The sequence below is a fragment of the Panthera pardus genome, unplaced genomic scaffold (assembly GCF_024362965.1).
Source record: "Panthera pardus isolate Hobbes unplaced genomic scaffold, ASM2436296v1 HiC_scaffold_8, whole genome shotgun sequence".
Taxonomy (NCBI): Eukaryota; Metazoa; Chordata; class Mammalia; order Carnivora; family Felidae; genus Panthera; species Panthera pardus.
In genome coordinates this window covers 17386255-17411806 of record NW_026527013.1, presented here as the reverse complement: position 1 = coordinate 17411806, position 25552 = coordinate 17386255, and the positions used below count along the sequence as shown (strand labels likewise).

At 43.8% G+C, this 25552-nt stretch overlaps 1 protein-coding gene across 19 annotated transcripts in view; it reads left to right on the top strand.

Annotated features, from left to right (window-relative positions):
* The window catches only part of MAP4 (microtubule associated protein 4), a 193061-nt gene that overhangs the window by 136973 nt on the left and 30536 nt on the right, over positions 1 to 25552 (top strand). For 11 of the 19 annotated variants that reach the window (XM_053898605.1, XM_053898611.1, XM_053898610.1 and 8 more), the window contains 3 exons: positions 240 to 1400; positions 2080 to 2202; positions 4015 to 7386. In XM_053898605.1, coding sequence (XP_053754580.1) covers positions 240 to 1400; positions 2080 to 2202; positions 4015 to 7386 — 4656 coding nt within the window. The remainder of the gene's footprint in view (positions 1 to 239; positions 1401 to 2079; positions 2203 to 4014; positions 7387 to 25552) is intronic. The other 8 variants (XM_053898613.1, XM_053898619.1, XM_053898618.1 and 5 more) reach the window with 1 other exon arrangement.

Below are 25552 nucleotides of genomic sequence, written 5' to 3'. Positions count from 1 at the left end.
GTTTTCCCTCTTCTTTTCCTTTCCTCCTCCACGAGTTATTCTCTTAGTATCCTATTCTTCGAAGTATTGGGACTATCAAAGAGTGGACACAAATACATTAATTAGACAGCTTCTTAGTTATGTTTAGGGTGTTGTGGTCACAAAATCTAGATACTCTTATGCTCTCAGAAAGTAAGTTTTGAATGTAGACCTATGAGCAGACGATGATGGGTTCTAAATTTCCAACTTATTTCCCTTAGAGCCAGCTGAAGAAGTAGAAGTGAAGAAGGGAGCAGAAGAGAGGGCACCAACAGAAGCATTGGAAATCATGATGGGACTGAAGGCTGATGATATGGCACCATCTAGAGAAACAGAGATGTCTCCAGCCAAGGACATGGCACCAGCCACAGAAACAGAGGTGGCATTGGCTAAAGACATGGATCCTTCTATCAAATCAGATGTGACACTGGCTAAGAACATGGAATCACCTATGGAATCAGATATGGTCCTAGTCAAGGACATGGTACTACCCAAACAAACAGAAGAAGCCCCGGTGAAGGATGCTGTTTTGTCCACAGAAACAGATGTATCTTTAGCCAAGGATATGGTATTGCCCACAGACACAGAGGTAGCCCCAGCTAAGGATGCGATACCATTCAAAGAAACGGAGAGGGCACCACCTATAAAAATGGATTTGTCCCCAGATGAGGGCATGGTAGCACCCACAGACAGACAGATGACCCCAGCCAAGGGTGTGGAATCACTCTCAGAAATAGAAATGGCACTGGCTAAGGACGTTGTGTCACCCACAGAAATATCCTCAGCCAAAGAGGCAGCCTTGTCCTCAGAAACAGAGGTGGCCCTGACTGGGGATATGGCACTGCCCCCAGAAACCAAGATTTTCTTGACCAAGGATGAGGCACTGCCCCCAGAAATGGAAGTGGCCCCAGTCAAGGATATGGCTCCACATCCAGATACAGAAAAGGCCCCAGTGAAAGACATGGCTCCATCCCTAGAAACAGAGGTACCCCTGGGCAAGGATGTGCTTCTACCCCAAGAAACAGACGTGGCCCTGGGGAAGGACCTGGCTTCACCTGTAGAAACAGAGATGGCCCTGGGCAAGAATGTGGCTATGCCCCCAGAAACAGAAGTAACCCTGAGCAAGAATGTGCCTCAGCCTCCAGAAACAGAGATTGCTCTGGCTAAGGATATGGCTCTGCCCCCTGGGACAGAGGTCACCCTGGCCAACAATGTGAGTCCAGCCAAGGATGTTGCACCACCCTCAGAAACGGAGGTGGCAGCCGTTCCAGCTAAGGACATGGAAATTGCGCAGACACAGGAAGAAGTACGTGAGGAGGCCCAGTTAAAATCTCTCCGGGATGAGGGGCCATCAGCTGCATCTACTTTTATCATTTCACCAGGTATGGGTTTATGTTTACTCCTTATTTCTGTCTACCGGCGTGTAGTCTCCAGAAAGGTGAGGGACACACGTTGTGCCAGATAAAATACAGACACTTACACTGTATTTTACAAGTCTACACACATTCCTGCTCTTCTAGACAGTTCTTTCTCACCTTCTCCCTCCTCCAGTTTCTAACACCTTCCTCCTTATTTCTCTGCTGGTCTGTTTTCCTTGTTGATAACTTAAGCCACAAAAGAGAATCTTCACAAACTTGTGCTACCTCATCTGCCTACTTGTGTGCTGTCTCCATAGTCTCTGCCTCCCTCCTGTTGCTGTAGGTGAACTGTCCCTGCTCCTAGGTGTGGCCAGTCTCTCCAGGTTGCACTAGATCCCATCTCCTCTCGCCTACTTAGCATGCTGCCCTGGCCATTCTTTCCTTTCTTGCCTCTCACCAATCTTTGTCCCTCTCCACTGGCTCATTCCCACCAATGTACAAATATCTGTTATTTTTCCCCATCTAAAACAAAACAAAAACTTTCCCAACTTCACTGTCTAGCTACCACTCCATTTCTCTGCTGCTCTCTGAGGACCATCGCTCATTCCTCAAAAACCATTCCTGATTCGAGTTTCTGAAAGGTGGAAAAATAGCTGAAATCTTGCTGCTCTAAAACTTGTGTGGTTTTTACTGTTACATCCAGAACCAGTGACAGCTGTGGGTCAGAAGTACAACGTGCCAACAGATGAGGATTCTGTGTTAGAGAAACAAGACCAGAAGAAACCTGTCAGTAGTCAGCCTTCTGAACTTTCTTCAGAGAGCTCAGGTAAGTTAGGGTAACAAAGGGGACTCTTTGAAACCACTTCAACTGGGAGCAAAGGGGTGATGGTGGATGTTGTCCCTGGTTTCTGGTGATCAGTAGTATTGTTTAGGAAGTCTGTTCTCTGTCTTGGACAGATTTGGTCTTGTTTAGGCAGAAAGTCAGCTTACATATTTTCAAATTACTGCTACATCGACTCAAGACACCTAAATTTTAACCCAGTTCAGCTGTCCACTATGCTATCTTGTGTAATCTCGGGTTACACAAGGGGTAACCCGGGGTAGAATCATAATACGCATTTTAACAGGTTCTCCAGATAATTCTTATGTACAGTAAACTTTGAGAGGCACTACTCCAAGATACTTTCTAACTTGGAGTTTGATCATTCAGCGAACTTTAAGGTTACAGGTTTTTGATGTAAGCCAAAAGCATGTGTATATGATTAACCACTTAATGATTCTCTGCTTACTTTTCTGTGACTGTGATTAGAAGGGGAGATTGAGGGCAGGGACCCTGACTTATTTCACTGAGAATCTCTAGTGCTTGCATACTGTCTAGCCCCAAGAAGGAGCTAAATAAAGTTTGGTTTTTTAAAATGTTGTTTTAGTGACTCAACATAGCAATAAAGATTTATCAAGTCCTTATTGTGTATGAAATATGCCATGCTGAGGCACACAGATATTTAAGTCTGGGCCATTGCCCTTGTGTTGTTATATCATAGCCTGGATGGTGAGGAAAGTTCCCAGGCGCATGAACTCTGAAACCAAAGTTTTATATAATAATTGAATAAAATAGCACCAAATAGCTGCTGGTTAATTGCCAAATTAAATGTTATAGGTGTTGTGGGGGTACTAAAGCCTTGCAGTTTTTGAGAGAAGCAGTAATTGACCTGAGGTGTTAAATATAGGGTAGCATTTGGAGGACTTTGGAGGGTAAAAAAGAGCAAAAGTGCTACTTAAGTATATTTTAATGTCCTCCGAAGTCATTTCATTGGGTTGACTTGATAAGAGTTGTCTTAGACCTGCTCTTAGTGACACTCTTCCCAGGATCTTGAATCCATACTGCATCGACATAGAGACAGGAGGTTGGACCAGTTGATTTCCTGAAACTTTTCCAAGGGTGCTTATCCTAGTTGTTTTAATTTATAACCCTACTGGGCATTATGTTTATCTTTCTCTTTCAGGAAGAACATTTAGGAACAGAACATTGAAATCTAACACATTTGTCTTTCAAAGTAGAAGGTTTTGGTTCTGGAATGATGAGGATTTTTCTTTGGCCAAATTACTAATTTAGTATCTTTTATCTTCTTCCTTTTTATTCTCCCCAGTAGCATAAGTCTGGCCTTCTGGTCTGTTTCCCAGAGTCGATCCGGTTAACTTGACAAGTAATTAGTATAATATTGGTGACAGACTCTTAGAATTATAAATTCTGTCCAAAATCATATGTATTTCATTCAGTTAATTAACAAATGTCACCAAAGAGATAGGAGCTTATCATCTTGTTGTAGAATTGGGATTTATGTACCTATTAAAAATAATGACAAATGTAAATAAGGATCTGATGAGATTTACAGGCAGTACTTGTTACAGAAGGTTAGAAGATCTCTGAATTTTTTTTTCTTTGCCTGAGATGATGATCTTTGCTAAGTATTTGCTGATCCCAGCTGAGGGTGAGAAATGTTTTGGAAAAAAACTGTAAATAGTATGTAGGTTGGTGAAAATAGACTTAACTGAGTCAGTAAATGGACTTTTTTTTTTTAAAAGAAACAATAACAAGGAGTTTTCTGTTTGGAATTTTGGCCAACTTCATGTATTGCAGGTACCCCTCCCATACAAGGCAAACAAGTGTGCAGACCCAGTGACCGCAGGTCCACTCGGCCCAGGCCTGCCAGGGTCCCTCCTGAGCTGCTGGGAGTCTCTTCTCCACGGAAGACTCTTGATCCTGGGCTGGGACCCTGCTCTCTGTCTGAGTTGGGTTGGGTCTCTGGTTCATCTCCCTGTGGTGATCCTGGGAACCAAAGGAAAACTGTTCATGTTGACTTCCTTGAACCCAAGAGAGATCTTGGCAGGGAAGCCTGGGATATAGAAAGCCCACCGATGATGATGAAGAAAAAAAAGAAGAAACCAAAGCAAAAGAGATACTCTCAACCCCGGGCTGGGGGACCTTGGGATGATGACAGTGTAGACGACCATAAAGGTCATCCCTTTGCAGCTGACACGCAGCAGTCAGGTGTTTTCCCCGGCTTATCTACCACTATGGGCATGGAAGGTGGACTGGCATCCAGAGAAACCTTAAAAAAGGACTGTGAAATGGATTCCATAGCTGCCAAACTGGTAGCTGAGACCTTCATCTCAGAAAGTCTCAGTGTTCCTTTGTGTCCTTTGGAAGACACAAAGTCTTCCCCCAAAACTGTAGGAAGTTCTCAGCCCAAGCCAAGAATAGAAGCAGAGGTCAAAGATAACAAGTCAGTACCACTGGGCCAGGACCAGAAATCACTGCAACAAGAGGAATGCAAACCACAGCGTGCACCCCACCCGAAGACCCCTGTGGATAAAAGCCAGACAGTAGGGTCGCCCGATCTAAAAGGACCCCTGACAGAATGTTCTGCACACAGAGTAGAAATTCCTTTGGAGATCAGACCCAAGGAGAGTTGCTCTCCTGCCTTGGACCAAGAGTCTGTGGATGGGGGTTCCAAACCCATAGCAGGAAAAGTACTGCCTACTCTCGTGCCCACTTTGCCAGCTGGTGCCTCATTAGGAAGTAGTCTAAAAGAAGGGAATGATAAAAGTAAGGTGACTGAATTGCAGAAAGACAGACAGAAAGGGTTTTTGGAAGGAGCTGAAGAGATTAAAGAACTAACAAAGGAAGCTTTTCCCAAGCAAAGACAAGAGATGAGCATCTTGGCTTCCAGGCAGCCGCAGGACGAGGTGTTAGTTCAGGTACCTGGGTTAGGGAATGAGCCATCTCAGAGAATGGCAGGGGACGGCAGAAACAGGAAGGGAAGGGCGGGTTCTGGGAAGGTAAGAGCCAGTTCTGGGAAGGGTAGAGCAAGATCTGAGCCACCGTTTCTTCTGGACAGCTGGAAGGATGGCCCAGCTGTTCTTGCACCAAGCGAGTCGACCCCTAGAACTGAAAGAATGACTGCTGGGCTGAAGTGTGAGGAGCTGGGTTCTTCAAAGCCACCAGGGACCTCAGCGGATCTCCCTGAGGCAGTGGTAACGGGGAAGCCTATGGAGACAGCCGACCCTAGGGGGGCAGGCACCTTGCACACATTAGTTCATTTGGGAAATGGGTCAGGCGTTACTCAGACTTCCGGAGCTAGAGCAGAACAAGGAGCCACAGCTGTAGATACGGGTGTCAGTAACCAGAGCAAGGAAGGAAAGTGTCCTTGGATGGATGGTGAGGCAGCTCCCTGGATTTCTGAAAAGCCTAAGAAAAGGAGTAGTGAGGGCAAAACCAAAAAGTTCAAAAATAATTATCCCACACAGCCTGCTCGAATGGAGAGCAAGGAAGAAATCCCCAGCCCACCTTTTGTAGGGAAAGATGGAGATACTGGTAGCACTCCTCATCAGAACAAGGATTTAGGACTCCCTTTCCCCTTAACTCATGGTCCTCTGTTCTCACATGCATTAGCTATTCCCACAGTGGAAGTAGGTGACCGAAAGGGGAGAAATGTTGAGGTTAATTCTTTTGAGCTTGGGAACAAAGCTCTTGGTGGGAACAAAACAAACACAGTCAAGGACTCTGCTGTTATTGAATCAGCTACCAAGGTGACAGATGTGAGCTGCCAAGACCAAATCCAGGGGGCAGGATTTGTTCCTTCAGTAGTGTCTGAGGAGAATAAGACAGATGCAGCCAAGGGACACACTGCGGTGGCTGACAAACCAAATAAAAGGAGCAATGATGGAAAAAGTAAAAAGGTTAAAAATAGTTTTCCCGAGAAGCATCTTCTGGAGAATAAGATAGATGCAACGAAAATACATGTTCCCATGGAAACCACAGGGGACCACAGAATTGAAGGAATGGGCTACGTGGATGAAAATAGAAATATTACGTTTACCTGCCCCAGAACACCACCAGGGTTGATGAATAAGTCAGCCTCTCCAGAGGCTCGGGAGTCAGCAGCCTGTGAAGGACCACCCACTCCTGCTTCTCAAGTAGTAAAGGAGGGTGTTTCTTTTCCAAACTCCTTGGCAGAAAGTGGGCAAGAGACAACTCCAGCCCAGATATCCACATCATTAGTGGTGGATAACCGCAGCAAAGATGGAGTCCCAGATCAAGAAAGACCCAAGGCCCCCTCCGTTGTTATGCCTTCTACAACCACAGGAGGAGTTACCCTAACTTCTACAGCAGCCACAGAAACAGTTAACCGTCAGGGGGGTAGCTGTCTTAAGAATAAAGGTGAGCTTGCCAATCCCGTGAAAACTGAAGCAGGGATAGAGGGAGGACATGTGATAGGAGAATCTGAGTCAGTGCCCAGTGGTGCATCTAAGCATTCAATAGAAAAAATCACAGAGCTTCCAAAGGAACACTTTCTTTCCAGAGTGCCAGTAGAAGACCAAAGCCTAACAGGTGAGGTCAGAGTCCTAGAAACGTGTGCGGATGGTAATAATTTTCCAACACACCCAGTTACTGAAAAGAAAGAGTCTGAGGGAGGTGCTGCTCCAGTTCAAATCCCCGACTTATTAGGAGACAAAGCACAAAAGCCCAATTTGTGTGAGGACCAAAATGCTGACAGTAGCGATTCCAAGGACCCAGATGGTTTGAATAAGGAGGTAGATAGGGCTCTTTTGCCTCCGAAAAGTGAAGAAAATAAAGTGGAAGAAGTTAACCTGGCTTCTCCAATCACTGAATCAGAATCGATTTCCTTGGCAACACCAGAATTCCAGTCCGATTCCTTGGATGGCAAAGCTGCGACTACCCCGTTGCAGGTGGTAGATCAGTTAATAGTGACTGCTTCCGAGGATCTTGAACTCCCGGAGCCCAAAGATAAGATCTTGGAGGCACCTGACACAATGACTGAAAAGTCTGAACCCAAGGCACCGGGAGAAGGGAAGAAGGAAGATAAAGGCAGAGTGGCAGAACCGATGAAAGGCTACATGAGACCTACCAAGTCCCGAGGCCTGACTCCACTTTTGCCAAAGTCTCCCGTCCAGGAGCGAGAGAGATCCAAGCAACTAAAGTCCAGCGGTATGACCCTGCCATGGGGCGATGTGTGTGCTTGTGGCTTTTGAGTCAGCATCCAAAAGGCACAGAGCTCGTGCTTCGGTTCCGTCCAGATTCTAATCATCCTTGTTAATCATTGGTTTGTTGGCATGAAAATGTGTAATTGCTAATGACGTGTTTTCTGCAGCCAGGGCATGCCTTGTGTCCAGCTTGAGGAGGCTGGTGACTTGGTTGCATGCCTTTTTTACCCAGCACTGAACCTTGAGCTTTAGAGGAAGTAGAATTTCCAACAATAAATTGTTTAGCAGAAGGCCTGTCACCATCCACTATTCTTCATTAAAATTTTTTTTTTTTTTTTTTTTGCCTCCTGTGTGTAAAGCTTACAGCCAGATTTAATCATTATTTTGTATAAGGATTCACAGGAGGAAAGAAAACATTTCAAGTTCAGCTGTATGCGTGGGATTTTTTTTTTTTTTTTGTCTGTATATATTTGTAGCTTGTGCTGGTGGGACTGAATATCCAAATTGCTTTTAGAATCCGTGAAAATGGTCTTCCCCATATGAGGACCAGCATTGGTAGGCACAGACTTTGTGTTTCTGAGTAGTGGGAAATGATCTGTCAGTGTTGCACCACATCTTTTACCACTTTGATGCTCACAGCCATTGACTCCAGGTGCATGTTGGGCAGAGCTTGGGGCATCAGTTGTTGTCTGTAAAACATACTCTACATCTACGGACAACTCATAAAACTTGCCAGTGTGAGATTCCTCATAATTTTGCCCTTTTTGGATCTCACCAGTCAAGTTATTGGAATGAGATTGAGCAAGATGATTCCTTTGAGATTTAGAAATGTTTTCTTTTCTTTCTTTCTTTTTTTTTTTTTTTCCCTGAAAAGTATACATCTAATCATAGCTTCCCGGAGCCTAACCTTCGAAACGATGTTTCCTGGCATTTGAGTTTTTTCAGCTTACAGATGATGCTGTTTCCCACCTCGCATGATGCAGCTACTAACTCCAGAAATTAAAATAACACCAGTTGGCCCTGGGGTTTTGGAGAGGCTTCGTCAGGGGATGATGTGCTGCATGGTGTGGCCTTGTTGTTTGAGGTCAAGCTTGTGATTTGCATGGATTTGTACCCAGTGAGGAACACGTGCTGTGTGTGTAGAGAATACTAAAGGTCATTTATCTGCGTAAGACATTCTCGTCTTTTCTGTTCTTATGTTTCTTCTGTTAGCTACCCTATTACCGAGGCAGGAAATGAAGTCATATGTAGAGGGCTTTCCAGCCTTCATTAACACTTCCGGTTCTTTACTAGAGTTTGTCTAGAGTTTGTAGACTCTTTAGTTTCAAGGGTAATGTTTTCCTGAACTCTAGCCATTTCTTTTTGCTCAGTATTTCTAAAGAAATGTAGCGAGAGGATTTGTTTTGGTTCTTGAGCAAGCAAAGCAGAAGTTTGAGAACCGTTAGGGCCCAGCCTTGGCCAGGCCAGGACCAGAGACTTGTGTTAGGGGTGGCCTTGCAAAGGGGCTGAGGAGAGAATGGTGGGTTTCAGGCAAAATTTGGTGTTTCTGCTAGATTTCGATCACACCTTTTCCCTAAGGACAATGTATACTTTTTTAATGGATAATTTTTTTAACTAATTTTTGAATGTTAGTACATTCCCATGGTACAAAGGGGTATACACTTAAATGTAAGTCTGCCTCCCTCCATCAGTCCCCATTCAAGTTTCCCTCTCCAGAGACACCCAGTGTTAACAGTGTCTTATACATCCTTCCAGAGAAAATTTACACATAAAGAAGCAATAGCATATATATTTGCAGATTTTATACAGATGAGACATATAATACATACTGATGTGTGCCTTGGTTTATAAACTTAACAGTTATTGTAAAAATCTTTATAAATCAGTACAAAGAAGGGGACCTCATTCTTATTTAACAGCTGTATAGTATTGCATCATGTGGATATACCCTAATGTGTTTTATCACTTCTTTATTGATAGACATCTAAGCTTTTCCTAGTTTTTCTTTTCTTTTTTTTCTTTTAAAGTTTATTTATTTGTGAGAGAGGGAGAGAGAGAATCCTAAGCAGGCTCCGTGCTGTTAGCACAGAGCCCAGTGTGGGGCTCAAACTCAAGAACCATGAGGTCGCGACCTGAGCCTGAATCGAGTCAGGCACTTAACTAACTGAGCCACCCAGGCACCCCTCCTGGTTTTTCTTTATTAGAAACAAGGTGCATAGACTGTCCCTGTATATACAGAATGTCATACTTGCATACTTGTGCAGGTACATCTGTGTAATAAAAGGGACCTCTGGAGTAGACTCTCTGGTTTGAAGAACGTGTTCATAATTTTGACAGGTGTTGCCACATTGTTCCCCACAGGGCCACAGAGATGTACTCACCCTCAGTGTATACCAGTACCTGCTCTTCTGGCCTTCCTCCACTAGTGCACATTTTTTGTTTGTGTGCTGATCTGACAGGTGAACAGTGATTTATTGGCGTGGATTTATTTTGGGTTTTACTTATTTAGGGGCTTCCTTGTGTATTATTGAGTTTATAAAAACCATCCCTACTCTGAGATTATAAAAATAATTTCTGTTTTTAGTTTTTCACATTTTGAATCTTTGATCAATCTAGAATTTCCTGGCGCGTGTGTGTGTGTGTGTGTATTTATGAGATGTGATATAGAATTACTCGGTTGTCCACTAACATGTGTCTTAATCTGTCTCCCACTGAAGTGCTGCCTTTGTCATGCTCTAAATTCCTGTACATATTTGGTCTATTTCTGGATTTTCTTTTCTGATTCATTGGTCTTCTCATTGAAAAGTATATTTTCATATTTCATAGTATATTTTCATATCTAATAGGTCTAGTCCAGTCCCACTCCTCACCCAGTCCCACTCTCATCCTTAGAGTTGTCCTGACTCTCCTTGCTTATTACTACATAAAAATTTGAGAATTGACTTGTATGGTTTTGTAAAAACACAAAACAAAACAAAAATCCAGTCACTGTTTTTCTTTGAATCACATTAAATGTATCGGTTATCGGGGGAGAGTTGTTGTCTTGTATGGTGAGGTTTTCTATCCAACGACACAGTAACATGCCATGTTCAGTAACTTCACATGTTCAGGTTTACATGTCCTTGTCCCTCACTGGTATTTTGATGTTTTCTTCTTGCAGATCTTGTATCTTTCTAGTAAGGCTTATTCTTTTTTTTTAAATGTTTATTTATTTATTTTAAGAGTGAGAGAGTGTGCAAGAGGGTGAGGAGCAGAGAGAGAGAATCCCAAGCAGGGTCCCTGCTGTCAGCACAGAACCTGATGTAGGGCTTGATCCCACGAATCATGAGATCATGACCTGAACCAAAATTAAGAGTCAGACACTTAACCAACTCAACTGACTGAGCCTCCCAGCACCCTTAGTGACACTTATTCTAAGGTGTCCAAGAAGCAGGAGAATGTGCAGATACAGAGCTTCAAGTAAGCCTGGAGTCTGAGGCAGGAAACTGAGTGGAACAGGGAGTATAGTGATTTGTGATAGGGGACGGGGCAGGGTAGCCCCTCATACCCAACTACCACTGTTCCGTGTAGGCTGTGATGTTTCATCCACAACTGGTTGTAGGCCTGGCCTTATTATATTTTTTCTTTGTTTTTCACTTCAGATCATTCGTGTTAACTGCCCACTCCTAGATTGCTAGCAATTAATAGTAACTACCATCTGTTAATATCATGTGCCTAATTATCTATAGGTAGGTAGGTAGGTAAGTACACACACACACACACACACACGTACACACACAAAAAAACAATACTACATAGTATTCTCTCCATTTTATAGATGAGAAAAATGGAGACTCTCCACATTAAGGTCATGCAGATAGTATAGTGGCAGAGGCAGAATTTGAACCGAAGTCTTTCCAACTCTAGGGCCTGTCCTTTTCTCATTCTTTTCTCAGAGGAACCTTCCAGAAGTTTTAGGTTCTTAAAAAGAAAAAGGTGGAAAATTAGTCATTATATTTTCTTAATGTCTAAGCACTAAGTAAGTACTTTTTTAGGTAGAGAAGTGGAAATACCTCATGAGGACATACATTTTGAATCAGAGGCTAATTTGGGATTGGGATCTAGGTCTTTTGACTCGGTCTAGCATTTTATTCTCCAGGCAGAGTCTGTGTCTGACTTATTCATGTGTTTTCCCTAACACATAGTATTGAGCTTGACATACATATGATGCCTGATGACATATTAAAAATTATAAATGAATTATCTTTTGTGAGTCTTAACCCTCTTTGGAAGTAGGGAGAGTGAATAGACTGCTAATGTCTCTTTTGGCTTAGTGTTCCCTCTCCTTTTATCTTTTCATGCCACTTTCAAGTTTAGGGAAACTTTACCAGAAGGCTTCTTCACATATATTGCATGTTGTTCTAGGCAGGGAGGATTGTGATACTTCAGGTAATCTGAGCTCACCTTGGCAGAAAAGGACTTCCTTTGGGACTGTTTTTGGTGAATGGAAGAGCCAGTTTGAAAGAGCCTCCCTCTACTGGAGTCTAGTCAATGCTGTCACTTCACCAGCAGCCAGGTAGAGCTGTGCGTGACGGTGCACTTGGCATGTTGTTCCCTGAGTGCGATAGTTATCACGGATCCCTGTAGACAGGCCCTTCCCTTTGCCAAAGTTAGAACCTAGCCTCCTTTTTTCTGGCTTCATTTTCTTTAGTTTGCCTGAGCCCATCATCCAACAGCTGGGAAACGTCGGTTTATGGTGGGAAGTTCTCTTGGCATGAAACTTGAAGTAATTTATAAACCCCAAATCCTAACAGTTTTACAAATAAAATATGCTCAGCAGATGAGAAGATTACATTTGTAATCTTAAAACTTGCTACAGTTTTACAACTGGTAAAGTATCGATTAAGTAATATTTCTTCTTAACTATAGTGCCCTTCCTATAGTTCCTTTCCTTACCGCTTTCTTCCCATTTACCTGCTTATTCTCTGTTGTTGTTTTTTAAAATGCTGTTTATTAAAGAAATGTAGTGGAAAATTGTATATGTCATACAACTCAAAATAGCTACCATTTTTAAAAATGTTCGTTTATTTAGAGAAAGAGCAAGCACAAGCAGGGAAGGGGCAGAGAGACAGGGAGAGAGAGAATCCCAAGAAAGGTCTGCACTGTCAGTGTAGAGCCTGAGGTGTGGGGCTCGATCCCACAAACCAGTGAGATCATGACCTGAGCTGAAATCAACAGTCAGATTTTTTTTTTTTTTGAGTTTATTCATTTTTGAGAGAGAGAGAGAGAGACAGAGACAGAGCGTGAGCAGGGGAGGGCCAGAGAGAGAGAGGGAGACACAGAATCCAAAGCAGGCTCCAAGCTCTGAGCTGTCAGCACAGAGCCCCTGACGCGGGGCTCGAACTCACTAACCCCAAGATCATGACCTGAGCCAAAGTCATACGCTTAACCGACTGAGCCACCCAGGTGCCCCAAATAGCTACCATTTTTTTTTTTTTGAAATTTACTATATGTTCAGCACTGTCTTAAACTCTCTCAACCCTCAAAGAACCTGTGCTAATGTTTGCCTCATTTGACCCAGTGCATATAAATATTCTTTGAAATGAGTCCAGCAGATATTAATTTTTCTACTTTAAAATGAGGTTGGTGGGGCACCTCGGTGGCTCCGTTGGTTAAGTGTCTGACTTCGGCTCAGGCCATGATCTCACAATTTGTGGGTTCAAGTCCTGCGTCAAGCTCTCTGCTGATAGTTTGGAGCCTGGAGCCTGCTTCAGATTCTGTGTGTCCCTCTCTCTCTGCCCCTCACCTGCTTGCTCTCCCTCTCTCTCTCTTAAAAAGAAATAAACACTAAATTTTTTTGTTTTTCTTGATGAGGTTGGTTCTTCCCCTCACACTCCCTTCACTGGTCACTTTTGTCCTCTGGTGACAATAGCATTGGCAGATTCAGGAAAAAAAAAATGATAAAACAATTTAGCTTCTGATTTTTGGTGTTGCAGATATATCTGTTTCTTTAAAATATGAAGTGGACAGGTGTGCCTGGCTGGCTCAGTCAGTAGAGCATGTAACTCTTGATCTTGGGGTGGTAAGTTCGAGCCCCACATTGGGTATAGAGATTACTTGAAAATGAAATCTTAAAAAAGAATAATAATAAAATAAAGTAAAATATAAAGTGGACAATAAAGAGATCATCTCTTTATTCCCCTTACCTCTTATTTTTTTATTAAAAAAATTTACACTTAATTTAACATTAATTTTAATGTTTATTATTTTGAGGGAGGGAGAGACAGAGTGCAAGCAGGGGAGGGGCAGAGAGAGAGAGAGAGAGAGAGAGACAGACAGAATCCAAAGAAGGCTCCAGGCTCCAGGCTCCAAGCTGTCAGCACAGAGCCCAAAGCCCGGCTCAAAATCACAAACCCCGGCTCAAAATCACGAACCCCGCAAGATCATGACCTGAGGCGAAGTTAGATGCTTCACCACCTGAGCCCTGCCCCATCCCCCCCGACAGCGCCCCATCCCTTACCTCTTCTTTTTAACCTAAAATGTTAATGCAGGCCATCTCAGCTGTGAGCAGGTTGAAATTGGTAATTTTTAAACTGTTTAGCAACGATAATTTGTATAAGTTTAAATTTTTTTTTAATGTTTATTTATTTTGGACAGAGAGAGAGAGAGAGAGAGAGAGACAGAGCATGAGTGGGGGAGGGGCAGAGAGAGAGACACACAGAATTCGAAGCAGGCTCCGAGCTGTCAGCACAGAGCCCGACGCGGGGCTCAAACTCATGGACCGTGAGATCATGACCTGAGCCAAAGTCGGATGCTTAACCGACTGAGCCACCCAGGCGCCCCGATAATTTGTATAAGTTTAAACAAAAATCTAATTATCATACAATGTTCCTGTTACACTGTGAACAGTGGACACTCAAAATGATTTGGACTTTTTAGTAATTTAATTCATTCATTCATTCATTCAGCAGACACCAGGTAACATTACTCCCACATTCTAAGGGTAGATTAATGACACATTCTCTGCTTCTCCAGGATTCTAGCGTGGGGAGATAAACACAAACATAATTTTACTCTAATGAGAGAAGTTTTATAATACAGTGTGAGCTAAGAGTTTATAGAGCTAGGTCAGGTAAAACATTCTAGGGGATAGACTGCGTAAAGGCATAGTGAAGTACAAATGCCTGGAATATTTGAGGAGTAGCAAACATTTTGGAGTGACTGGCATATAAGTCAAGTTTGGGGAGCGGGGAGATCTGTGAAACATTTTGAGATGAGATTGAGAGAAAGAATACAAGCTCTTAAAGGGTCCTGGGAGTTGTCTGTTGCCTCCGTAAGCAGAGGATATTAGACTTTATGCTGGAAGTGATGTGGGACGGGGGGTGTTTACCTATTTTAATTGGATGATTCTCTCTTCTTTCTTGAGGCCATGGGAAGGTCAATACTATGCTAAAAGAACAAAGGGTTAGAATTTCCAAGTCATACTTCTTGGGGGACTTTTCATCTATAAACATTTTAATGCTTAAGGGTGTCAAATGACAAAAATAATCCAGTTTAGATAGGAGTTTTGATGTCCTTTATTCAAAGGAAAACAACCCATGGATTGGGGGAGTACAGTGCCTAACAAGCAGAGGTGCACTTTTCCCGAGGAATTTGGGGCAAGAGCGAGTTTTATAGAGCATTAGAAGAGGCACTGCATGACAGCATGAGTGACTAAGAGGTTGGGGATCTCCTTATAAGACTAGCAGGTCCTATTTTCTAGGCTAACTAAAGCAGAGTTGGAGGTTTGTGATTGGTATATATTAGGTTACCTTGACAGTGAGGCATTTCCCAAAAGTGCAGGCTGACTTGGGTCTAGATTTGTGATAGGAGCCAGGCCTCCATTTTTTGGGTCCCAGTAGGTGAATTACTTTTATCAGGAGTCACATAAGTTAGATTGCTGGTTTCATTTTTTTAAAATCCTATCTATTTCCCAATCTTTGAAACTCAATTAGGGAGAATCACAGTTTTCTTGAGTTAAATATGTACTAAGAAACATTTCTGAAATTCAGTAGAATATGGCTTTGAGATGGTTGTGCGTATATATATATATATATATATATATATATAAACACAAACATTATTTACTTTCAGGTAAGAAACTTAGATTGCAACTTTGTAACCTTCAGGTTTTATTAGTAAAGAGTATCAGTCATTGTAATCAGTGGAATTATTGACTGTCATTGTAATGATAATTTATTAGAAATTGTTTTCTGGAGACAATATCAGGGAACATTTGGTCAATCTGGAAAGTAGTTTTGTTGCCTTGGTAACGACTAGGAAAGATGCAGAGAAACCAGTTGTGGAACATATCAAAACCAAGGCCCTGAACAGGTTGGGTACTAGCTGAAGGTACAGACAAAAACAGAAACATCTGCCGGTACGTCTGCTAAGATCAGAGACCTTCAGAGACCTGCAAGTTGTGCCAGCACCCTTGGAGGCTAGACATGTCATTATATGGTCTCATAAAAGAGCTTTAGAGGGGCACCTGGGTGGCTCAGTGTGTTGGGCATCCAACTTCAGCTCAGGTCATGATCTCACAGTTCGTGAGTTCAAGACCTACGTCAATCTCTGTGCTGACAGCTCAGAGCCTGGAGCCTGCTTCAGATTCTGTGTCTCCCTCTCTCTCTGTCTTTCCCTCGTTCACACTGTCTTTCTCAAAAAAGGACTAAGTGTCAAAAATTAAATAATAAATAAATAAAGCCTTAGAAACCACCCACTGACCAGACACATGGGTGTATCTATGTACTTTCCTTAGACTCAGAGTGGAACTTAAAAATCTTTAACCCAAAGGACCTTCCAAATTGGAACCTCTCTAGATGAGTTTAATGATGGGAAGGGTCAAGTCAAATTATAGAGTCCGTATTCAAGGAATCCATTCATCCTTCCGCTAAGCAGAACTTTTCTGAGAGCCTACTTACTGTATCAGATTGCTGGTCACCACCATGGCAAAGATGGACTCATCATTTTCTTGCCTTCCGGTAGCTCCCAGGAAAGGCACATAAGTAAACGATTATGGTGTAGTTTCCAAATAGAGTGTGAGCAAGTATGATATTGTAAAAACATGAATGAGCCGATTTGGGGGTGGGGGTCTGGGAGACTTCACAGAGGTGACATTTAAGTGGGTTCTGAAGGTGTAGGAGTGGAACCAAGAGGAAGGAATTCCAGTGGCAGCTGAGTCTAGAATTGAAGCCTTCTGGTTCTTAAGTAGATTTGATTTCTTTTTGCCTGGATGTGCTCAGCCTTTTAAGGTATCATGTAAGTTTGTCATCTAAGAACCTGATAAAGTATCACAGAAGCTGGGGAGATTTGAGTTCCTTGCTACAGCTGTCTCCTGTGGGGGAATGTGCATTCCTGAGTGAAACTCTGTCTATAATTCTGAATTGGACCAGAGCACTGACAGAGCCTCAGTTTTTACTAATTAGTCTGTCCTAGATTTTCCCCATTTTTCACGAGCCAGATAGCATTCACCTCGTTTGGCAATCTTTAAACCCATTAATTCTTGTTCCCTGTGATTTCTTCCTTGGTATGTGTTACAAAAGCAATAGTGTAGTCAAACTATAATCTACTCTGTCCCCTTCCCTATGTAAAAACCTCTAGATCTCTACTTTTTCCTATGGAAGCAGGACCTGCCTGCCTATGCAGAAGCACCATGAAGGGGAAGCTCACAGTGTTGAGCTGTGAAAAACCATTAATGTAAATTTAAGTTCTCTCAGAATGGAAACTAATAACCAGAGATCACTAAGGAAGAAGTTGCTCACACCTTCCTCATTCTTTGTACAATGAAAACAATACCATGATAAAGGTATAAGATGGACACTAAATCTTAATGCAGTTGCTTCTTTGTCTCCTTTATTTCAAGCTTGTTTTGCCCCCCAAACACACATACACGTATACCACACGTGTACACATTGTATGCTAGTTTTGGAAGCTTTGAATTAATCACAAAAAGGTAAATTAAAATTGTAAATTAAAGTCTGTAGTACTTTTCTTTATTGAGCAAAAAAGAAACAATGAAGAGGAGAGGCATCCAGTGACTAAGATGTAGTTTTGCTCAGTTGTGTGGGAAGCCTGTCAGTCAAAGACCAAGCATCTTCCACATGGCTTTTCCATTAGCTCACCATTTGATCTTAGGCAAACCATTGCATTTCCCCCCCCTCTGGATCCTGTTTGCTCTTCTGTAAATTGAGAAGATTAAGTTAGAGGAGTTCCAGCGTTCGGATCCTGTACCGTAGCACATACGTCATTGTCCTTGCAGCACTGTTGTTATAAAATGACCCTTGTCCACTTAAGAAGCAAAACAAACGAGCAAAGGGGAAAAAAGAGAGAGAGACAAGCCAAGAAACAGACTGTTAACTACAGAGAACACACTGACGGTTACCAGAGAGGAGGGGTTGGGGGGGATGGGGAAAATAGGTGATGGGGATTAAGAGGGCACTTGTGATGAGCACCGGTAATGCAAATTAAAACTTAAAAAGACGATAATAAAAATTTCAAAACAGAATAAAATGATTTTTGTCCTAAAAGAGACTTGGAGAATAGGATATTATTTTCTTTAGGCAGTTTCTCCGATTTTGAGAGCCAGCTTTTCTTTTTCTCTTGTGTGTTATTGAAATTAGGGTTTGTATGGTGTTTCTTGGTGGTGGTGGTTTGTTTATTTTTGCCTACCTTTATCAGAAGGATTGTCATGCAGTAATTCTCCAGTCCAGGGACTTAATACTTTATCGTTTCACATCAAACTCCCTGCTGGAAGCAGTAAAACCTACTTCATACGTGAATACATTTTCTTAGTTTTTTTGTTTGTTTTTTTTTAAGCTAGCATCAGCGGGTACATTATGTTAGCTACCTTGTTAGATGGTTTTTATCTTCTGTTGCTTCACACCTACACAAGAGATGGATTCTGTGGGTGTCCCCAGATTATGCCCTATGTTCTCCTGTTGTACTCAAACCCAGATCCCTAGGTGACACCAGGCTTATGTGCAAGCTTGAGCATCTAGCTGACGTGATGTCTTGGGCACTCGCCTGTACTCTGGGCTTCCCGTCTGGGCTTATACTTCTTGGCCACTGACCTCTCCGATTTCTTCTTCAACTCTCTGACTCTTGAGCCCTCGAACACTGAGGCCTCTGCTTGGCACAGTAGCCGAACATTGTCTTCTTGCAGGCTGACCACATTTCTGATGTGTAGTAGGAACCACAGTCTAGAATATGTGCTTCTTTGTGACCCGCCAGCTTCATTCTCCTGGTTCCTGCTCCTGGTCTTTGGCTGACTCACAGTTTGCAGTTTGCTATTTATAGATAGAGTTGTTGAGACAAGATACACGGGATTTGAAGATACCAGGGACTTAACAACTCTAGTTACTGCCTTAGCTTCATTTGTTTGTTTCATTTGTTGTTGGTACCAGTGGGAGGCTCTGGATAGGCTGGCTAGAACTAAAACTCATTGGACTCTAGGGGCGCAAATTTAAAAATCACTTGACTCAGAGGAACAAGTGTCCATGCTTGTTCTTCACCTAGGCTGTCTCTGCCCTTTCAGAATATGGCAGCCAACTCAGCCCCTCTTGTCAGACTTGCAGCTACATACATCCCCTAGGTAGTCCTCTACCATCAGGAGCCCCAAGTTAAAATAAAACCACTCTGAGTTGGACATAGCAGCAGACCTGTGAGTCCTTGATGCATGTTTCAGCCTTTTCATTGAGTCGTAAAAGTGCTAAAACTGTGACACTGGAAGGCACCTTAAAGGCCCCCCTCATTTTACGGAGGAACAAACCAAAGCCAGGAACAGTTAAGTGTGTTGCTCAGAGTCATAACTAGTAAATGACACGGAGAAATTTTAAAACCTGGTCTTTTGACTCCAAACCAAATTATTTTTTTCCCCACAAACCAAAGATAGAAGGTGTCAGTAAATTGGGGCGCCTGGGTGGCTCAGTCGGTTAAGCGCCGACTTCAGCTCAGGTCATGATCTCGTGGTTCGTGAGTTCGAGCCCCGTGTCGGGTTCTGTGCTGACAGCTCGGGGCCTGGAGCCTGCTTCAGATCCCGTGTCTCCCTCTCTCTCTGCTCCTTCCCCACTTGTGCTCTCTCTGTGTCTCAAAAATAAATAAACATTAAAAATTTTTTTAAAAAAAGTATCAATAAATTGAGGCTGTATGTGTGTGTGTGTATTAGGGGTGGGGAGTGACTAGTTTCTCAGTGGGTGGGGTTGTTGAGGCATACCTAATTTCTAAGGCATTTTCTAAGATTTGCATCTGGCATGTTTGGACTGCATTACAACAGCCTCCTGCAGGCGTTCATAATTTTCATCCTATATTATGCATACATAATTGTATTATTCACTTATAATGTATGTATAAAAAGATAAGAAAGCCAGAATTCAGCTATATTTTATCAGTAAGCCTTTCCGTACCCAAGACTCTCCATCTTTCTTTTTCCCTAATTAGTTAGTAGAATCATGACCTTTGTGGTAGAGTAAGGTGACACTGGTTCCTTGCCAAGGAACCTTTGTTGGCTTTGACATGTATTGCTATTAAACTACTTAAGGTCAAGAGGAAGGAGAGGCTCAGTTTATGTTCAGGACAAAGGTTAAATGGAAAAGCACATTTTTTGAGGCTTTCAACCCTGCCACTCTTGACCATCAACATAGCCCAGTGTTACGTACTGAAGTTAATGCAGAAAGCGTATACAGTTGGCTTCTGCACTATGGTTGGGGACTTGAGAGAAGTGATGTGAGTGGTGTGAATAGTAGAGAAAGGGTACTTGGAGACAGAGGCTCCAGTTAAGGAAACTTTCCTGGGCTGGGCTTTGGTAATCTCATCACATTTTATAGATCAAAGAGAGCAATCTTAACTTGAACTTTTTTCTTTTTTTTTTTTTTTTTAATTCAGGTTAGTTAGGGGCACCTGGGTGGCTCAGTTGGTTAAGTGTCCGACTCTGGCTCAGGTCACGATCTCCCAGTTTATGGGTTTGAACCCCCTCTTGAGCTCTGTGCCGACAGCAAGGGAGCCTGGAGCCTGCTTCAAGTTCTGTGTCTCCCTGTCTCTCTGCCCCTTCCCCGCTTACTCTCTCTCTCAAAAATAAAATAAATAAAATAAAATAAAATAGGGGCGCCTGGGTGGCTCAGTCGGTTAAGTGGCCGACTTCGGCTCAGGTCATGATCTCACGGTCCGTGAGTTCGAGCCCCGCGTCGGGCTCTGTGCTGACAGCTCAGAGCCTGGAGCCCGTTTCAGATTCTGTGTCTCCCTCTCTCTCTGCCCCTCCCCTGTTCATGCTCTGTCTCTCTCTCTCTCAAAAATAAATAAACGTTAAAAAAATTTTTTTTAATAAAACATTAAAATTTTTTTTTAATTCAAGTTAGTTAACATACAGTGTGTCTTGGTTTTAGGAGTCGAACCCAGTGATTCATCTCTTACATGTGACACCCAGTGCCCATGCCAACATGTGCCCTCCCTAATGCCCATCACCCATTTAACCCATCCCCCCCACCCACAGCCCCTCCAGCAGCTCTCAGTTTGTTCTTCATATTTAAGAATCCCTTATGATTTGCCTCCCTCTGCCCTTTTTTCTAAAAGAATTATTAAAAAATTGTAGCCAGATCAGTGTAGTTGATAGCAGATGGCTTTAAAACAATCCAGCCTGAATTTTCTTCATCTTGGAAAAAGGCATCTGGTGTATTCCTCCTTGATAGAATATTTCGGAGTATCCTATGTTAGCGCATAATAGTGACTTACAGGTGAAGCAACAAAAATCAGCTTAATTTAAGGTAGAATACGGCCTGTCTTCTCAGTGTAACTTTTTTTCCCAAGAATTTTCTTTTCTGGATATTTCAGTCCTGAATGTACAGTTAACAAGCTCAGAGGCCAGCACAGCAAAGGACTGTGCTGGATTAAACAGGGGCAGGGGGCTGTGTCACAGATTGCCAGAGTCCCTGTGTTCCAGAGGTCAGTGTGTTCACATGGCAACTAAGCAATCGGCTAGCTAGAAAGAGCAGGGCTGGTGCAGTGGGGGGAGGGGGGGGGACCCGGCTTGTCCAGGGAACTGGTGGGGAGCAGGGTCAGGAGTAAAAGTGCAAGGGGTATATTGTCACTCAAATGTCTTGTAACTAGAATACATGTCTCCAAAGCCCTGATTGCTGAGATCCTGGGAGGAACCCTTTATTAAACTCTTCCATAGTATAGAACTACAGGTGAAGCTCTCACTGAGATTTGGGGACTCCACTCAAATCAGTTTTCAAGTCAATTTGGTGAGTCGCTGTGACAGCAAACCCACTCATGCTCTGAGAAATGAATGCCTCCAATTTTGACACTATAGTAAGGTCTTTTTTTTAAGTGAAATTTTGAGCCATTTTCTGAAATCATTGTTCTTTAAGGGTTATGACTAGGGATTGGCAAATGAGTCTTGACTATTTTTAAAACAGTTTTTTGAGTGGGTGAATGAGGAAGTGTGGGCATAGTGTCAGATAAGTGAACGTGTGGGTATACATGTATCTATATCAGTAAAAGCAGGAGTGATTACTATCCTCAGTACCCAGATTGGCACCATACCGTGTTGTAAACTGCAGATCTAAACAGAGTGCTAGCTAACAGGAAATTACACTTCCAGTTTAACAGTGGCATTTGTGCAGAAAGTAGCAGGTTCTTTCCTTTCTCTTTCTTTTTCGTTCTTTTCTTTCACACTAGTAAATACATTTAGCACCCAGCTGCTAGAGGAGAGAGGATCTTTGGGGGAAAGACAGGTTTGTCTTGAATACTGGGGACTTGGTGTGATGTCACTGCCAGCTCTGTGTGATCGTAGGTGGTGTTAGAGCTCCAGGAGCGAGGGGGGAGAGCAGTCGAAGAGACGATGTCGCTCTCAGACAAGCAGCCTGCCTCTCGCACTGCCGCTTACAGCCAGCTCTGTAAGGGCAAGCCTGCAGAGTGCCGAATGGACCCCCCAAAAGAAATCAACCAAGCTGGATTTGAGTGGCAGAGGACAGAGGGCAAACTGAATGAAATCGGACTGAACGTCAGCATGGACGGGCAGCTGAAAGACGGGCTTGTGAAGAATGCCAGCTTCCTGGAGCAGAAAAAGCTCTGCTTCTTTGACGGGAAGCTAGACAAAGAGCTCAGCATTGAGGTGCAGGACGAGGAGTGTCAGGCAACCTCGGGTCACCTTGAGAGCAGGTATGTGATTTCAGAAACCTGCCATTCCTTGGAGGGAAACTCGGTACACCAGAAGACAGCTGAGTTCCGTGTGGGACCCGGAGAGGGGCCAGATGAGAACAAAGCCTCTACAGTTCAGGGGAAGGTGGCAGGGAAGAATGGGCCAGAGACCAAGAGCCAGCCAGATCTGGATTTCCCTGGGGCTGCTGACATCCCCACCCGGGATGCTGAGCAAGAAACCAGTGTTTGGAACCCCAACTTTCATCCAGTGGCTCAGGGCTTGAGGGAAGCAACTCCGGGAAAGGAGAATGGCATCACTGCTGGCCGCCGGGTGCCTGGGGTGGTGAACGATCACTCTGGGCTGCTCGAATGTAAGCCCTCACTATCTGAGGCTATAGCGCGCCCAGCCCCCACTATTGAGCATTCACCCACTGCCATTCCACCGATCACTATGGTGGAGTTCACCCAGGAATACGTAAATGACAGCTCTCATGACAGAGACCACGAGAAGGAGCTGGAGAAATTGAATTCTCCCGAAGAGGGGGCTTTGCTCAACCAAGTACCCCAGCAGAAAAAAGCAATGCGCCGGGCCCTGTCTGAATGTTCTCACCTCTCGGTTCCCCCAGCTGTCAACCTTGCAGAGAAATATCCTGAACTCCCTGCCCGAGAAGAGCTTTCTTCTGGCCTGCTGCCTCTTACTAGCAGCCCAATGCCAAGTCCTACGCCCAGGAAACTGGGGGCTCCTGCCATAAAGCGCTCCATGACGGTGGCTGAGGAACAGACAGCTAGCTACAAATTGATCCCTGGGGAGCTGCCCATCCCATCTACTGAAGAGGTACCTCCTTTCATCTGTGAGGAACCTGTGGCCAAGAAGAGAGAAGAACTGACCCCCGTCAGCAACAGCAGCGGCAGCAGCTCTGGGAAGAAGGAACTGGGCACCGCTGGATTGCATCTCCATGGTAAGCTGGAGCAGATTCCTGAAGTAAGCAGCAAGGAAAAAGGACATGAAGATGTTAGTGAAACCAGGACGGATTCATGCTCCCCAGTCTGCCGAGGAGGTGAGAAACAGCCAGGACAGACGGCTCTGGCAGGGAAGAAAGAAATTGAGGTCACTGCAACCCAGAGCACTCCAGCGTTCCTGTGTGAAGAGACCCCACGTGATGGTATGTTTCTAAATTTTGCCTCCATGGGGAACAAGCAGACAGCAAGGAGGGAACCAAAGTGACAGATTACCGGCAGGAGCGTTAGGCGGCTTTATTACCGCTGGAGTCTGTGTGCCGGGGAAAGCAGAATTCTCTGCATTGGAAGGTTGCCGGGAGTGAGGCGAGAAAGTAGACAAAGTGAATCCAGCTAGGTCAGCCTGACTGTCCGCTGGCATGATGGATAGTGGGGACTGAGGACGTGGGCTGATGGGGTCAGAGGGTGGTGGACATAAGAAATAGACCCCTTGCTTGACCTCATGTCACCCTACCCACCCCATCCCCCATCCTGCCACCTCCTCAGCTCCCTGTTGGCTTGAACCAGATGATTCCTGAGCCCCAAATCATCCAATCACAACTGATTGATTTCCTTGCTTGAAAATCCGCCACTGTGTGGACTCACAATGGGCGTATCAGCACTAAACCTCCTCTCGTTAAGTAGCACAGCCTGGGTGCAAGCTCTGTTTTCCATTTCGCTTGTGAGAACATTTTACTTTTGTTCAAGTGGAAAAAGAGCCTTTTAAAGCTGGCTATTTAATATTCTCTTCCTGTTCTTCATGTTTGACCCAGTCTTGCTTCTAGTCTTCTCTTTCTGCATGCAGGTGGGGAGAATTTGTGGGGAGAAGGGAAAGGAGAGAGAAGGAGAGACTTGCACTTAATAAACCGCTAAATGTCACAGGCTTTGTGGCTGCCTCCTGTGTCTTTCTTCCTGGCCCTCCTCTTCCCCACCCCCCAGCCCCCCATGGAGCTTATTGTTGGTGGTCTACAAAAGCTGGTTTTCCTCCCGGTCCAGTTTGAGCACAAAGGGCTCCGATTCACAAGCTGGTTCATGGGGATTTAAACCATGTGTTTTGTTTGTAAAAAATCGCCTCTTCTCCTAATACGTATTCCTCTCGGTACGTTTTCATGAAGTTTTTTTACTCATTTTCAAGTATTTTCTAGGGGAAGGTAAGTGGAAAAGCCCTAGAAGACCAACGGGGTTTTTTTGGGGTTTTTTTTGGGGGGGGGTTTTGCTTTTTTTTTTTTAATGGAGATGGACAAAGAAGCTTCCTATAAGCTTCCTATTTCCTCTGTGATGTATGTCTCCAGGATGACAAGCACGCAGATACTCTGTGCCGTTGCTCACTTCTAGCTGTGGCAGAACTGTAAGCCCCTTGTGAATAGGGTTCTGTCGTCTTCCTGTTGATGGGCTGGTTCCCGGTTTGGTGCCCTATACCTTCTAGGTGGTAATGAGTGCAGATTTTTGTTTATTTCAAAGCAAGTTTATCCTAGTTCACACTAACAGAAGTTCATGGTGGCAGGAAAAAATTTCAAGTAACCTGCAAACCTCACTAATGTGTGCACCTAATAAAATGTTTAAGTGTCGACTCTGCTAAGCGCTGTGTAGATAAAAACAGATAAAGATTCATGCTTATGATATGTCAGTCACTGTCTAGGCGCTGGATATTGCCCACATTCTCAAGCAAGTTATGATCAAATTGGGGTGGGGGAATGGAGCAGTGAGAGAGTTGTGAATCATGGAAACTACCTGGAGGAGGTGGTTCGGAAGCCCTGGTGCCTAACTTTGCAAGGGAAAGCCTTCCAGGCAAAGGGACTCACGTAAGGGAGCCTAGATAGCTCATTGTTAGGTAAAAGAACAATGACCAGTATTCATAGGGTACTCTTGTAAGGATTATTTAATTTCAAAGAACGGAAACACACTCAGAGGAACTCAAATTTATAAAAAGGTGTTTATTGACAGGGAGTCTCAGGGAATCCAATTGCAGGAAGCGTAGTCGGGCTGCAGCCATTATGTGCCTCTCAGGACATTTGCTTCACCCT